Source organism: Trichosurus vulpecula, chromosome 1 (genome assembly GCF_011100635.1).
Source record: "Trichosurus vulpecula isolate mTriVul1 chromosome 1, mTriVul1.pri, whole genome shotgun sequence".
Lineage (NCBI taxonomy): Eukaryota > Metazoa > Chordata > Mammalia > Diprotodontia > Phalangeridae > Trichosurus > Trichosurus vulpecula.
Genome location: NC_050573.1, coordinates 81,546,880 through 81,562,090, shown reverse-complemented (window position 1 = coordinate 81,562,090; position 15,211 = coordinate 81,546,880). Strand labels below are relative to the sequence as shown.

Below are 15,211 nucleotides of genomic sequence, written 5' to 3'. Positions count from 1 at the left end.
CCGCCCTTCCCCAAAATTCCAAAGCCCGCGGCCTACCTAGGGTGCACGCTTACCTATTCCTGTCTTCCCACGTGGTGCCCAGCCAGCTCTTCTTACGGAGCTCCCCGCCACGATTACGCACGGCTTGCCAGGAGCTATAGGCCCGCGTCTGGTCTGCAATGTGGCTAATCAGGTGGAGGCAGCAGGGCCGGGCTTCTGGCGGCAGAGGCGGATGCAGGCGGCGGACCACGGGCATTGGGAAGCGTGCTGCATTGGCGCGCAGCAAGACTCCTTCCTGGGTCAGCACCAGCAGGACCTCGCGAGGCACGCAATAGGCGGTGGCTGCAGCCATCTCTCCAGGCGCCAGCAGCAGCGCCGAAATCATCTTTCCAGTGACCGCTGAGAAGACGCGTACTGTGCCATCAACGCACCTGCCCACTATGCGCTGCGGCACAAAGTCCCGGTGTGGCTGCGGCAGGGGAGGCGCCAATTCCAGGCCTTGCAGGCTGGAGCTAAGGGCCTCCAGGGGGTGGTGTAGCTCGCGCACTATCCACAGTTCCAGGCTCGCCAAGCCCTGTGCCAGCAGAGCACCACCGGGCCGGCTTGGTGCCCAAAGACGACATATGGTTTCGCAGTAGTTGCTAGGGGTGGAGGGGGGCGGCATCTCATCCTCGTTCCCGGTGTCCTGTCGAACTCCAGACACCGCCTCCGAATGACTCCGAAGAGATACTTCGCCCACTTGCTGCGCCGTCTCCAGGTTCCAAGTGCGCAGGGTCATGTCCTGGGATGCTGACAGCACCAGCACCGAGTGGGGCAGCACAGTCAAAGCCGTCACCGGACCTGCGGGGTCAGGCCAGGACATGGCACGTGTCAGCAGAACCTGGGAACACACCTCGGGAGTTGAGGCAGGAGATTCAGACCAGGGTTTGCAGGCAGGGACTACCTCATGGGAATGGAACACGTGTGGATTGTATGGGAAGAGGAGGGGAGAACGACTGAAGTGGGAGAAACGGAAAGGCAGGGGGAAAGCAAGACCACCTCATAGGGCAAGGTGGCAGAGGGTTCCACGCCATGGGAGTGGGTGACATGTCATAGGGCAGTGACGGGCATAAGAGTGGAGCCAGATATCGAGGGATGCTGCATCTTAATGGTGAACGGGGTGAATAGAAGGGATCACAGACATCAAGAGGCCCCAGGGATCCTAGGTTACCGAGTAGGGCGTATTTAGAGGAGACTTGTGGAATACGGAGAACTGGAGGTGAAGAGAGACTGTATTCCCTCATTACCTGTGTGCCCCACAAAAACGCTGCGGATTTGCCAGTCAGCGTCCCACACCTTCACAGTGCTGTCTCGAGAGGCTGTTACTACAGCGTCTGCGGCGTCACAGTACACCACATCCGAGATTATGCTAGGAAGGGAGCAGAGGGTTTAGGCTAATCTAAGACCCCTCTGCAAGACATGCCGTGCATGCCACAAGGTTGCTATATGGTGTCAGTGCCAGACCTTTGGCTTCCTACATTGTCCTCCCGGTAAGCCCTAGGCCGTCCCACTTTCCCTTGCTCCCTTCTCAGTGAATCTCAGAGCCCTCCCTTCCTTTCTCTCCGCCCCCTTCCAGTCAGTCACTTCCACCTCTCTCACGTTTTGTGCAGCTTGCGGCGCACATCAATGATGGAGCAGGCATCCAGGTCATAAGTGAGCATGTCAGCCCCGCAGACAGCGAAACAGCGAGGGAAGACCCCGCGAGGTGCCACGTTTAAAGCTATTCGGCTGATAGGGCGAGGCTCTCCCTGGCTTGGGTGCCCCGGAAGCGTAGCTGCCAGCACTAGACGACGGCCACCACCTCGAAACTCCCATATTGACAGTCCACCACTCTCCTCACCAATGGCTACCATTTCCTTTCCAGGCAACAAAGCACAGCACGTGGGCAGCCGGGACGAGTCCAAGAAGTTGCGGGACATCAGTTGCAGGTCCTGGCTCAGTACTACCATTCCTTCGGGCCCCCAACCTATAAAGCGACCTGGATTCTGGCCCAGGTGCCGAAAACCCACGAGGGCCACGAGCCCTGTGAGCTCTACCGGCGCTTGGGCCCGGCCACGGGCCCAGCCATCTTCGGCATGCAGATACAATTGACCAGCACCATCCAGGAGCACCAGGCGTGAGCTTTCCACGTCTTGCGCCACTGCCAGCAGCCCTGCGGGCACCTCCAAGCGCCGCAGGGATTCCAGCCCGTGTGTCAAGTGCGCCACCTGCATCTCGGCGCGCTTCATCTGAAGAGAGAACAGGACTTCGGGTGAGCGGCAGCATCATCGGCTCGACAGGCGCCGGAGTTGGGGTGAATAGAAAGAGAGCTTCATGTTGGGAAGAGGGACCAGGCTGTGCAAAGACCACCCAAGGGCGTCTGTATTGGGGGAGGGCACCCAACAGGAGGATGCGGGGGGACGCAGGCAGGGGTCAGCCACGCGGCGTTACAGATGGGACTGGGCAGTGGCGGAGACAAGAAGGGGGCCGGGTCCCTACCCTTTCCACCAAACGGTACAAGCCAGCGCGTAACACAAGCCAGAGGCGGCGGGCCCGGGTGAAAGGCATGATACTCCACCACAGCTCGTTCGAGGACAAGGATCCCGTCGTTGTAGTGGTCACGTCCTCGACTTTTGGACAGGAATACCAAGGTCTATGGCAGGGATAACCTAGGATCCTGCCGTCCCCCTTTTCCCGCCCCTCTACACACCGGGCCCCAAAGATGAGGATATGAGACTGGGGGGAAAGAGCCTGCTCCTCCTGCCCTCATGTCGAAGCTGGCATCTAGTCCGGTAGTGCCCCGAGATTAGTTTGGAAAGGCCGGGGTGAGGAGTTCTCAATTATGGGAGTGGGAAGATGGAGGGAGAGGAGGGGGCGAATGCCTACTAAGAGGGCGGGATCTGGTGGTGACAACTTAGTGCTCTCCTGTTCTAAATCTCCTCAGACATTTCGAAGCTCACCCGACTGGACCTGGCCATTGCCCTGGCTTTCAACTCCCATCTGTTGTGGCGGCTCTTCCGCCTTCTCAGGCTGATCTGTTTTGAAGTCACTTTGACCTTTCGACTTGTCTGCCATAGGCTTTTTCGGATCCATTGCGGCTCTGCGTTGGGGGCTGCCGCTCGTCACCCTAGGTACAACTCCCTCTCGCAGTATCAGCTGTCAGAGGGGCAGGGTCCCTCCTCTGCACCCCTAAGGGGACAGTGCCCCCCTATTGAAGAGCCTCCACGTAACAGAGCCGATGCCACCCGCCCGCATAACTGCACCTCACAGCACAGCCACTCCTAAGCAGTGTTTCCCTATCGAGGGAAAGTCCTGTGGCCACACCCCTCAGTACCCCCGTCTCCACAGTAGTGCCGCCCCAGATTTCCCCACCGCCAATAGCAGTGTCCCTCCCCAGCATGGACTCTTTAATCACATCTCTCAGGACTTAAAACCCCTCAGAATAGCACGCCCCATCGCCCGATTCCTCTAATGGCAAGTTTCCCTTAATAGTGACAGATCCTTCCCCAACACCATACCTTGTCTCATCCCTCCACTTCTGTCTCTGGGTGGTACTGTCTGGTACACGGACAGACACCCTTAACTACACCCCTCAGGGCAGCACACGTCCCATGGCATTGCCCCATCGTGAAATGGATTCTCACCCCACCCCCACCCCGCCCCGCATCCGTCAGGATTTTCCCTCTTCACTGCTTCCAGGATTCCTCCCGTAACGGCGTGCTCTTCTGGTTCAGACCTCCCCATCTCGACCCACCAGTCTCTTTCCATAACAGCACACCACCCCTCCGGACTGTCCTGAGACCCAACCCCACACTATCACACCCCTTAGGATGTCGATATCCCCTCCCACAAGTGCCACCACTCTGAGGGCTGTGCCCTGCATTGCTGCACCCTCTTAACTCCTCCCGTAGCAGTGTCCAATCCTGGGGCAGACCCGGGTCATGTGTGACCGTAACCCTCAGGACAGCATTTCTCCGGGTAGAGGCAAACCACTTCCCCACTTTACTCGCCCAATAGTCTTGCTTAAGCAAACGCCTCGATGTTTTTAGGCTCCATCCCCTCCCACTAGAATTCACCTACAGCTAGAGTCCAGTACCGGTCACTCCTACCGCTCCACCCTCGGCTGCTAGGAGACCCGCTGAGCCAGGCCCCTCCCCCTTCCCTTTCCAAGCTAGAATTGCGCTCGAGGTTATGGAACCTCTACACAGGCACGAGGACACTACACGCCCAATCCGCTGTCACCTTCATCCGCCTTCCTCACCCCCTCCATCTCAGTTGGATCTCTACACGTCATTCCCCTCTCCCCCCAGCCTAAGCACGCAAAGCCAAGTCACAGAAACTTTATTGGAGACAAACACAGAGCTGCAGCAAAGTGACCCCTCAGTGCACACTGGCTGCCCCTTCAGGGCTGGACCGAGGTAGGAGGGGCCTGGGGCATGGGTCCTGCGTCCTGCCCTGCCCTGGCACCACTAGGTGAAGGCTGTGCCCAAGAGTCCAGACCAGCTACCAGCAGGCCCAGAGTACATACAGACCCCCACCTGCCCCCAGGGATTTGGGGTGGAGTGTGGTAGGGAAAAGAGGAGCTAGTGCCCCTGTACAAAATATAAAAATACAATCTGGGAGCCAGAGGGAGTAGGTCAAAACTAGCCCTGCCACCTCCAAGGGCAGTCAGTGGGACTCAATCCTTCCCCAAGAGTCCAGGGCTAGGCAGCATGAGGGAGAAGGCAGGGGCTATGGTGCTGGTTCTGTAGGATTGGCAAAGGTTGGGGGGGAGTCAGTTGCTCACAGTCTGGAGCCAAAGTGCTAGGAGGGCTAAGCCCAGCTGGTTGCAGAGGGACGGCCAACTGGGGGGGCCCAAGGGGGTCGAGCAGACAGGAAAAGTCCTCGTCCAAGAGCAGTGAAGATGAGTGGTTCCTGTACCTCTCACATGCAGATCACCTGGAGCCTAAGAACAGAGGACAGAAGGATAATTATAGTCAGGAGTCTAAAAGAGGGAGGAGAAAGGAGTTGAGTTGGTCAATCCTAAAAGCTGAGGTAGGAAGGGAAACGAGGGGACCAAGGGGGCAGCAAAGACAGGGGTGTGAGGTGTCTGAAGGGTCAGGGCCAAGAGAGGTATTAAGGGATGGGAGTTGAATACAGAAAAACTAGTTTATTGAGAACTTCCCCCCTCTCATGGAAGGGCCAAGGTGAGAGAGGTACTACAAAGTGGCCCCAATCCTGAAGGCAAACCTGTCGTCCACGGTGCTGGTCTCCTCTGTTGCCCCCTCACTGCTGCTACCCCCTCTTTCTTCTTCCTCTTCTTCTTCCTCCTCTCCCAAGTCCATGTCCAATTCATGGCCAGCCTCTGATCGAGTGTATGTGGAGCCACTGTGGGAGGAGCAGGGGAGATGTGGCCTTAGGAGCCCCTTCCAGCCCTGACATCCCTTCCCCCATAAAACACACAGTCCAACTGGCCCCAGGAGGAGAGCTGAGGGTAGAGGTCCTGGCTCAGACCTGATCGATCGGCAGCTGAAGAAAACAATTCGCTTGAGCCGCTTGTTGTAGAAAAAGTAGTTGAAGGACCAGAGGCTGCCATCTTCACCAAAGGGGTCAGAGTCCAGGTCAGGATTGTAGCTGGGGGGTGGGAGTGGGACAAAGTTAGAGATCCCCATGGGTACCTGAACACCCCCCACCCGAGATATCTTATTTAGGGTGGGAGAGCCCCAAACGAGGGAAGAGTGGCTTCAATTCATTAAGTGTCTGCTACAGGCCAGGCAACTGTATTGGGTGGTGAGCACACAAAAGACAAAAGTCCCTGTTGTCAGAGAGCTTAGTCTACTGGGGGGAAATATGTACAGCATTAAGTAACACTCAATATAAATAAAAGTAATTTCCAGGTGATGAAAATATCAACAAACTACAGGACAACTGAAGGCTCCTCTGGCATAGCGAGTGCCACCTGAAATTTGAACCCTGAAGGACATCTAGTCCTGGAGACTAGAAGAGGCAGAGGTGGGGAAAGGTGTGTTCAGTCAGACTGCAGGAAGGCACTGATACTGAAGATGGAATACTGAGCTCAGCAAGTTCAAAGGCCTCTGTGAGAACAATGTGAAGCCAGGCTGGAAGGAGGGACCAGTATCTCAACGGGAAGGAATTTAAAAATATTAAACATTTCTATTTTATCCGAGAGATAACAGGAAAGCACTCGGTCTTCTTGAGTAGGGAATGAACAGTCAGACTGGCACCTTAAGAATATCAGTTCTGCAGATGGAGGGAAGAAACAGGATGCAGGGAGACCAATTAGGAAGTTACCGCAATGGTCGAAGTGATAAAGGCCTTACCCTAGACCATCACCATAAGAGTGGGGACCATATGAATGAAATAAGGGGTTGGATAATGTTACAAGAGGTGGAAAATCTGACAAGAGTTGGCAACTGATTGAACATGGGAAATGAGGGAGAGGGGCAAGGTGAGGATGACTATGAGGTTGTGAACCTAGGTGACTGGAAGGATAGTAGTGACCTTGGTAGATACAAGGAAGTTACTAAAAGGAGGAGTGGGTTTGAGAGAAAGATTATTAGTTCCAATTTGGAGATACTGAGTTTCAGATGCCTACGGGGCATCAAGGGAGAGATGTTTGGCAGGCAGTTTGTGGGGACAGATGACAGCTGGACATGTATATACATCTGAATCCCTGCAAGTTGCTAAGTCACCAAATGTACAGAAAAGAGGATCCTTAACTTGGCACCTGTGAGTTTGTTTTTTAAAAATATTTTTATAACTGTACTTCAATATAATTGGTTTCTTTTGTAATCCCGTGTATTGTATTTTGTGCATTCAAAAACATTCTTAGAAGAGGTCCATAGGCTTTGCCAGACTGCCAAAGGATCCAGGATGCCAAAAAGGTATAAAGGAGAAGGGAGTCTAGGCCAGAGTGAGTGCAAACATGCACAGTGAGCCAGGCCTGAACGATGATCCAGCAAAGGCTTCTGAGGCGTAGCCAGGAGCACAAACTGCCCTAACAGTCCCCTGTACATGCTCTGACTGACTTCCAAATCCCTCTTGGATTCCCACCTGTAGATATCACATTCAGACAGGCAAATCTCTTCATCCACTGCATTCCAGAGCTGGGGTTTCAGGGCAGTAAAGTCCTCACGAACTGCAGAAAACAGGCTGCAATTTACTGAGTTCACTACCTGGAAGGGTGTGGGGAGGGAGAAATAATGACATAATTATTTTGGTCACCCCCAACATAAGCAACCTCTCACGGCCAGAGGACAAAGATGTGGGGCAGGGGCCAGTTCTAGCCGTCCACCCACCACTAAAGCCATGCTCCCCTCACACACTCTGCCCAGCCCCACTCCCCACTCCCACTCCGGCGCCTCCTCTCTCACCCAGTTGAGGCTGGGCTCTCGGCTGAATTCGTGGCTCTTGGCGGTGCTGAAGTCATAATCAGGCCGGAAGGACTCATTGAGAGTGGCAATCAGATAGAAGAGGGTCTTTCGGCTGCACTTATCACTCAGTGGCCCTTCATCTTCCCCTCCCTGGCTCTTGCTCAGCCTGCTAGGGACATGGCCCTGTCATCCTTCCCCACCCCACTTCTGGCAGTTCCCACCTGCCACCCCCAGATTCAGAATCCCTGGGTGCCCTTCCCCTGGGGCTTGGAGAACCCGTCTTTCCTATAGGACAGACCGTACCTGCTGGGGCTGAGGCCAGAGGTCTGGGGGGGCGACAGAGCCTCTAGCACATGGGGCCGGCCCTCCTGGCAGAACTGCTTGAACATGTGCTTGTCGTCCCCTGCCATCTTACAGGAGTAACTCTCGATCCTGGGGGGGAGGGGGGAGGGATCCACAGATGAGGGTGGAGAATGTAAAGAGCACAGGACTAGAAGTCAGGAAACAACCACAACAACTCATATTTCTAGAGTTTTGAAGTTTGTAAAGTTTCTCCCAATAGCCCTAAGAAGTAGATCGTATAAGAACAAAAAGGAAACTGAGGTGCAGGGAAGTTAAATGACTTGACCAGGGCTAGAAACACATCTTGTAACTGGCAGAGCCAGAATTTGAACCCAGATCCCTCCTGATCTCAAGTCCGGTGCACTTTCCACTAACCAGGGAGCTAGTCTCAAATCTGCTACTTATTAACATGACCCTATGAAGTCATCAGACAACTCACCATCTTCTATACACATCTCATTTTCCTGCCTTTGTTCACATTTGTTTTGGGGGTGATCCCTAATAGTCCCTTTTTAAAGCCCAATTCAAATGGCTTTCACTCCCTCAAGGAAGTATTCCTGAGTCCCTTAAATTCATTCTCCAGCCCTACATTCATTTATTCAACAAACAATTGGGCAGTAAAAAAGATATAATTGGTTCCTACTCTCCAGGAGCTTAAGTCAAGTAGAGAGAGATAAGACACAAATGGAGATAACCTTAATATACAATAATAAAAGCAACTTCTGGAGTTAGAAAACAAAGGACCATCAAATAGACTTTCATCTTCTTTGCGGCCCTAAATCCATGAGCCTACAAAGTCTGAGATGAGTTTGAGTTGAGCTGGAAAGAACAGGCAGGAATTCCACTGGCAAAGAGTGGGAAGGAGCAGAGGGAACTGTCTGAGTAAAGGTAAGACATAAAAACGGTCTGGTGCAGGGTATGTTTAGAGAAGAGTTGTTTAGTTCTGCTGGAGTGTAGACGGCATGGATAGGAACAACATGAAAGAAGACTGGAAAGGCAAAGTAAAGGCAGGTTGTGGAGTGCCCTGCGTAACAGCACAGGGAATCTGATTTTGACCTGAGAACACCAATCAAAATTTCTGAACACAGAAGTAACATAACCATATCAACGTGTGAACAAAATTACTCTGGATACCAAGGATGCTTTGGAGGAGGGAGAGATTAAGAGCCGAAAAACTTGTTGGGAGGTTATGCAATCATCCAAGAAACAAGGACCTGTATTAGGAGGGTCTCAACTGGGAGCTCACCACTGCACGATGATCCTTTGATTCTTCTGTGACTGACCACCAACCACATCCTCCAGAGCAGCTGTTCTCAATCTCCTTGAATTCCCTACTCTACATCTCCCTTCTCTCTTATCAAATCACCTCACCAATTATTTTACTGAGAAAATCGAGGCCATCATCAACTCTCCTCCACATCCCAAAACCACCTTCTATATCTTCATCTGTCTGCTCCTCCTCTGATTTAGTCTCTGAGGAAGAAATGACCCTTTTGTCAATGCAAAGCCCTTTGCTTCTGCCCTTGATCCCTGCCTCCAGGAGTGCAACCCGATCCTTCCTTCCCTCTCTTTCATCTTCAATATCCTTATTTCTACAAGTTTATCTGCCACCTAAAAAAATGCCCAAGCATCCCCAATCCTTAAAAACCTAAACTTGACTCTGCTATCTCCTCAAACTATTGTCGTGCCTTTCTTTCACTGCTTTGCTGTCTACTTCAAACCCAATGGTCTTTTCTCAATCATCCTATTTAACCTCTCTGCAACTTTCCACATTGCTGATCACCCCTTCCTTCCTCGGCTTCTGCACTCTCTCTCTTGGTTTTCTTCTTACCTGACTGCTTCTTTGCTCCTTCATCGTCTAACCATGGGTATGTCCTTCAAGGCGGTCCTGAATATTCTTCTCTTTCTGTACTCTCTACCTCAGTGACCTCATCAGTTTCCATGGGTTCAATTATCATCACTAGACAGAGAACTCCAAAATCAATGTATCCCAATCTAATCTGTCTCTTGCATCTCCAAATGCAACACTAAATGTCTGCTGGACACCTCCCTCCTCAATGTCCCATTGGATATATCTCAACTCAATGTCCAAAACTGAACTCATCATCTTCCCTGTCTCTGTGAAGGATACTACCATCATCCAAATTTGCTATCTCAGAATCATCCTTGATCTTTCCCTATTCTACAACCAACCAGATGCCAAGTCTGCCTCCATAACATCTAATCTGTACTCTTCTCTTCACTTACATGGCCATTACCACAGCTCAGGTCTCATTACTCCTTATGTGAACTGTTGTAATAGTCTTTGAGTTGATCTCTCTAATTCTGATCTTTCCCCATCTTCCTAGGACACAGTCCTGACCAAGTCACTCCCTTGTTGAAAAGTCTTCAAGGGCTCCCTAACCTTACTAGCCTCATATCTCATTACTCCCCTTCATGCTATGTTCCCATCAAAATGGATTCAAGCTGTTCCAAAAAGTTGGCCTTCCATCTCTGGACTCCAAGTACTTGCACAATACACCCTACAACATTAGTATGTACTTTCTCCTCATCTCCAGCTCTCATATTCCTTATCTTTCTTTAAACTCAAGTGTCACCTCCTCTTTGAAGTTTTCTCTTGATTGCACAAGTTCTTCATGCTCTAGTCCTATTCAAATCACCTCATATTTACTAATCTAGGCACATGTTGTATTCTCCCCAGAGAACAGAGATTCTCTGATGGAAAGGACTATTTTGGTTTTGTCTCTGAATTCCTAGCTACTAGCAAAGCACACAGTAGGCACTTGACAAATGTTGGTTAAATTATCTTGTTCATGTCTTCCCCCAGCACCTAGCATAGAGTTCTGCAACAAAGCAAGGGCTTAATAAAATCTTTGATGAATTGAATTTCTGCTTGTGGGTCTCAGCTGCTCAAGCTATAAAATGTGGGAAGTGGAGAGCAAAGAAGGAAAGGGGAAGGGAGGGGAGGAGAGGGGAAGGGAGGAGAGGGAAAGGGAGGAGAGGGAAAGGAAGGAAAGGGGAAGGGAGGAGAGGGGAATGGAAGTAAGGGGAAGTGAGGGAAGGGTGAGAGGTTGAACTTAGGGGTTTCCAAGGTACCTTTCTAACACTAACATTCTGCAAGTTGATGTAGGTGAGGTATCTGAAATGTGTCTGGACACACTCAAGGGGATAGAAAATGGGGACAAACAGTAATGGAGAAAAGGCTATAAGCCTGGATACAAACATAGGGGTTAGATACATGTGAAAGATAGGAAACTGGATGGACACATACACAGGGGATGGATGGCAGATATATTTGTTGGGAGGCAGTACCTGGAACAGAGAGGAAGAAGAGGACAAGGATTAGGGCTGTGAGGGATCATAGATTAAGCTGGAAGAGATGTTAAAGGCCACCTGGAGGGAATTAAGACCTAGAGTAGTATTACCCATTATCAAAAACTAGATTTGAACCCTCCTGATTCTAGGACTGGCACTCTACTACACCAGAGGTGTCAAACACATGACAGCAGCCAGTGCAACACAAATCAGATTAAAATGTAACTGGGAAATATTTAACAAAATAAATAAAAATAAACTAAAAGAGAGACAATATTACATTTTAAAACTAAGTCAATATGTGGCTCTCAGGGAGCCTGACAAACAGATTAGTGGCCCCTGTTTCTATTTGCTTTGACACTACTCCCCTCCACTATGTGTCTAGCCTAACTGTATTCTAGGGCCAATTCTTGCAGAACCTCCAATTCTTCAACATATTTTAGGAAGTCAAGAACACCTGGCTTTAAAAACAAGATGTAAAGGCTACAGTGAGTGAAATGGTGGGGAAAGGGGGTAAAAGAGAGGAAGGAAATGGGAGGGTGGAGTCACTAACCACACTGCCTTCCCCTTACCTTCACAGGGAAAGAAACCTCTGGGCCCTTCTCAAATTAAGTGCCTCCCCTTAGGGCAGAGGGCCTCACCTGCCAATGATGTGAGCATCACCTGTCTCCACCGTTAGCTGGGAGTTGATCGCTTCAAAACTGGAGTTTTCTAAGAGCTTCATCTTCTGCAGGGGCCAGGGACAGGGAAGTCAAGGGCCTTGGGTTAGGGCAGCAAAGAAGGCGTGCCTGTTGGGAACATGGGGAATGTCAATGTGGCTCTGAGTTGTCTTGTTTGAGAGAGGGGTAGGGAAGGTCATTGTTAAAATTCCACAACCACCTCCTCCTACCCGCAGGGCCTCAGGTCTCAGAAAAAAACAGATCTTGTGCCTCCCATCCCCCATCCCAGACAGGCCAGGGTGTCCCCTCAGTCTTCTACTTTCCCCTCCCCATATACACAAGCTGCCTGCCTTGTAAGTGGAGAAACTGTAAACAAGCAGAGATCTGGCCCTGGCCCAGAGCTTGTGGAGAGAACAGCAGGCAGGGGCACCAAGTGCCAACCTGAAGCAAACATACCTCCTTTCCCATATCTAAACCCTAAGACACCAGAACCCCAGTCCCTCTCCTTGTAGAGAGCTCTGGTATCCTGGATAGGAGGAGATCCCTTTACCCAAGAGGAAAGAGGAGGTGTGGGGCTCAGTTCCCGTTTAGGGTGTCTCTTCCTCTCCCAAGCAATGACCTGAGGCTTCACCATGATTTCCAAGCACTTACAAAGCCCCTTTGACAGCCGCTCCTCCCTCCCCTTAGTGTGTGTGTGTGTGTGTGTGTGTGTACACACACACATATGTAAAAGTGAGTATACGTGTGTGTGTGTGTGTGTGTGTGTGTGTGTATCTATCGCCCCAGGGTGCTTCTCAGTCTGGAGAGGATGGGGGAGGGGGCAATGTAGGAAGCTGCCCATGAACCTCTGGAGGCTCGGCGGATGGGCAAGCAGGGCCTGAGGGCCAGGGCACCTGCTGCCCCTGGGGAGGAGCGAAGAAGGGAGATCCAAAGCCAAACCCCAGGGGGTCTGTCACGGACCAACCCAGGACGGCTCCATTCCGCGCCCACCCCCACCCCCCACCCCCGGTGAACAAGGCCGAGTCTCCTTTACCTGGATTGGTACGCCAGGTTGCTTAAAGCACTTGGAGATCTCCACAGTACCGGCCTCGACTCCGCAGAGGGAGAGGGAGGCGCCATACGCTAGCACCTAATGGAATCAGAGCCTCCCCGGAGCCCGCTTCCAACTCACCCCTCCCGGAACCCAGGCCCGGCACACCCCCAGGTCAAGCCCCGCCTCCCCGGAACTACAACTCCCAGGAGGCAGTGCGGCGCTGGAAGGCGAGAAAGGAGGGTGTGGGGGCTGCTGGGAGCTGTAGTCCAGGGGCCGTCTCTGAGGCGCCGGGGACACCAACCTGGCTGGGGCGTCCGTCTGCAGGGCACCAGGAAATCCAGGGGTCTGAGAGGCTCCTCAGTCCCTGGGAGCTACGACGCTGCGGCCTCCGCTCGGGCCGCGCTGTATCCGAGGAAAACTTCGAAGCGACAGCCTTCTCCTCTGGGTCCCGCCCGCCTGCGCGGGCGACCTCCGCGACATGGCCCCACCGCCGACCCGGCTCTGGCTGCCTTCAGCGCCCGACTACGGCAACACAGGTAGAGACAGACACACAGAAGAAGTCGCCTCCTCCTCCCTCAACCCCGAGAACAACAAGCAGCCGCTAGGCCCGGCCCCGCCCCCACCACGGATCCCGCCTTGATGATTGGGCTCTTCTTCCCCGCCCTGGGCTAACCAGCCTGTTCCCATTGGTCTAGGTCCCCTCCGCTCATTACGTCCTTCATAGCTATTGGCTACTATTCCTGCTCGTCCTTTTTTACAGCTCATTCGTCCGCCCCAGTGATTGGTCTAGTTTGTAGGGGCGCTCTCATATTGGTGTAGTTCCTATATCATCTTCAGCACCCCCCGTCTTGTTTCTCATTGGTGACCCTACTTGCCATTCTTGTCTCCCCCGTTATCCTCCCCCTTCCCCCTTCGTCTCTGTGTGCTTTAAGTACAGACTCCTCTCAGGGGATTGGGAGGGACTGGTAAGGGGCGGAGACCGGGAGGAGCGAGCTGGGTCCCGCCTCCGGGTTGGATGCTCAGAGACAAAGAATGCGCGCGGGGGCGTGGGGAGGGGGAAGGGGTAGGTGGGAGGCGTGGGGACACAACAGAACTCCCATTGGCTGCCACTGATGTTAATCTCTCCAGTGGCTCTCATATACTGGCCTTCAGAAAGCTCCCCTGGAGTCGGCCCCCTGGAAGCTTGTGCGCTGCACCGTCGTCTCTCCCCGTTCCACCCTGTGACCTGCACTCCCAGGCCATCAGCCCGGCTCTGGCTTCATTCTGACCTCTTATCTTGGATCTCCTGCCCCCAAATCCCAACCTCGAATTACCCCCATCATTGGCCTCTTCCGTTCCTCTTCCTCTGCCGAAGAACATAGCTGGAGGAAGTTCCTCACCTGTAAAGATGATGGCGTTGGACAACCTGGCCTCTGAGGCCCCTTCTACTTCTAAACCTATGTTCCTATGATCTGACTGGTCCTCTGCACATTTGCTAGCTGATCTCCACCAGAGCCTCCTAGGCTGCAAAGTCAATCCATCTTTGTACTTCCCTGCCCCCGGCCATGGACTCTCCATCATGCCCCCCACAGCAACTGTCCCAAAACTTTTCTCTCTAGTGCCCCACATGTCTCTTCCCTCTGTCAACAAATAACCTTGCCCCATACTTTACCAGGGATGTAGTGGATTTATTTACCATCTCTATGCTCATTATTCTCAAATCTACCTTTCCTACCCCAGTCTCTCTTCTGACCTCCAAACTCACTTTTCCATCCGCCTTTCAGACATTTTGAACCAGCTGTCCGGTAGACAGCTTAAACTCAACAAATTCAAAATGGAACTCATTATCTTTCTGCCTAACCACTCCACTCTTCCTCCCTGCTGCCTTATTACTACTGTAGAGGGCAACACCATACTCCCAGTCCCTCAGGCTCATAACCTAGAAGTCATCCTGGATTCCTCACTATCTCTCAATCCCCATAGTCTGTCAATTTCGACTTTGCAACATCTCTGGAATATGCCTCCTTTTCTCCTCTGACACAGCCACCGCTCTGGTGTAAGCCCTTATCATCTCCGCTGTTCAGTCCTTCTGATTCTTCATGACTACATTTGGAGTGTTCTTGGGAAACGTACTGGAGTGGTTGGCCATTTCCTTCTCCCTCTCATTTTACAGATGAAGAAACTGAGGCAAACAGGGATAAGTGACTTGCCCTGGGTTACATAGCTTGTAAGTGTCTGAGCCCAGATTTGAACCCATGAAGATAATGAGTCTTCCTGCCTCCAGGCCTGGCCCTCTATCCACTTTACCACCTAGTTGCCCCTACCACTTCAAGCCTGCATTATTTCAATAGCCTGCTGGTGGGTGGGCCTGCCTACTCCAGCCTATCTGCCACTCAGCCACTAAAGTGATTTCCTAAAGCACAGGTCTGACCATGTCTCCCCTCTCTATTCAACAATCTTGAGGGGCTCTCTATTGCCTCCAGGACCAAATACAAAATACTCTATTTGGGGTT

The 15,211-nt window shown here is 52.2% G+C and overlaps 2 protein-coding genes across 5 annotated transcripts in view; both read right to left on the bottom strand.

Annotated features, from left to right (window-relative positions):
• The window catches only part of WDR97 (WD repeat domain 97), a 60,966-nt gene extending 57,732 nt beyond the window's left edge, over positions 1–3,234 (bottom strand). Inside the window, 5 exon segments of the mRNA XM_036741087.1 lie at positions 54–819; positions 1,266–1,387; positions 1,618–2,246; positions 2,497–2,627; positions 2,958–3,234. Of these exon segments, the coding sequence (XP_036596982.1) occupies positions 54–819; positions 1,266–1,387; positions 1,618–2,246; positions 2,497–2,627; positions 2,958–3,090 (1,781 nt within the window). The 5' untranslated portion in view covers positions 3,091–3,234.
• A 1,087-nt stretch (positions 3,235–4,321) lies between these two features.
• On the bottom strand, positions 4,322–13,345 carry MAF1 (MAF1 homolog, negative regulator of RNA polymerase III). 4 transcript variants are annotated; one of them, XM_036741418.1, is made up of 8 exons: positions 13,021–13,345; positions 11,669–11,815; positions 7,674–7,802; positions 7,371–7,536; positions 7,051–7,172; positions 5,491–5,610; positions 5,227–5,364; positions 4,322–4,942 (listed from the first exon to the last, which is right to left on the bottom strand). In XM_036741418.1, the coding sequence occupies exons 2-8, from the start codon at positions 11,749–11,751 to the stop codon at positions 4,921–4,923; spliced, it is 780 nt and encodes a 259-aa protein (XP_036597313.1). In that variant the 5' UTR covers positions 11,752–11,815; positions 13,021–13,345; the 3' UTR covers positions 4,322–4,920. The 4 variants fall into 4 exon arrangements, with proteins under 4 accessions (XP_036597313.1, XP_036597311.1, XP_036597314.1 ...); XM_036741416.1 differs by having other exon boundaries at positions 7,371–7,539; positions 13,021–13,106; XM_036741419.1 differs by lacking the exon at positions 13,021–13,345 and adding an exon at positions 12,720–12,821.
• Between the last annotated feature and the right edge of the window lie 1,866 nt (positions 13,346–15,211).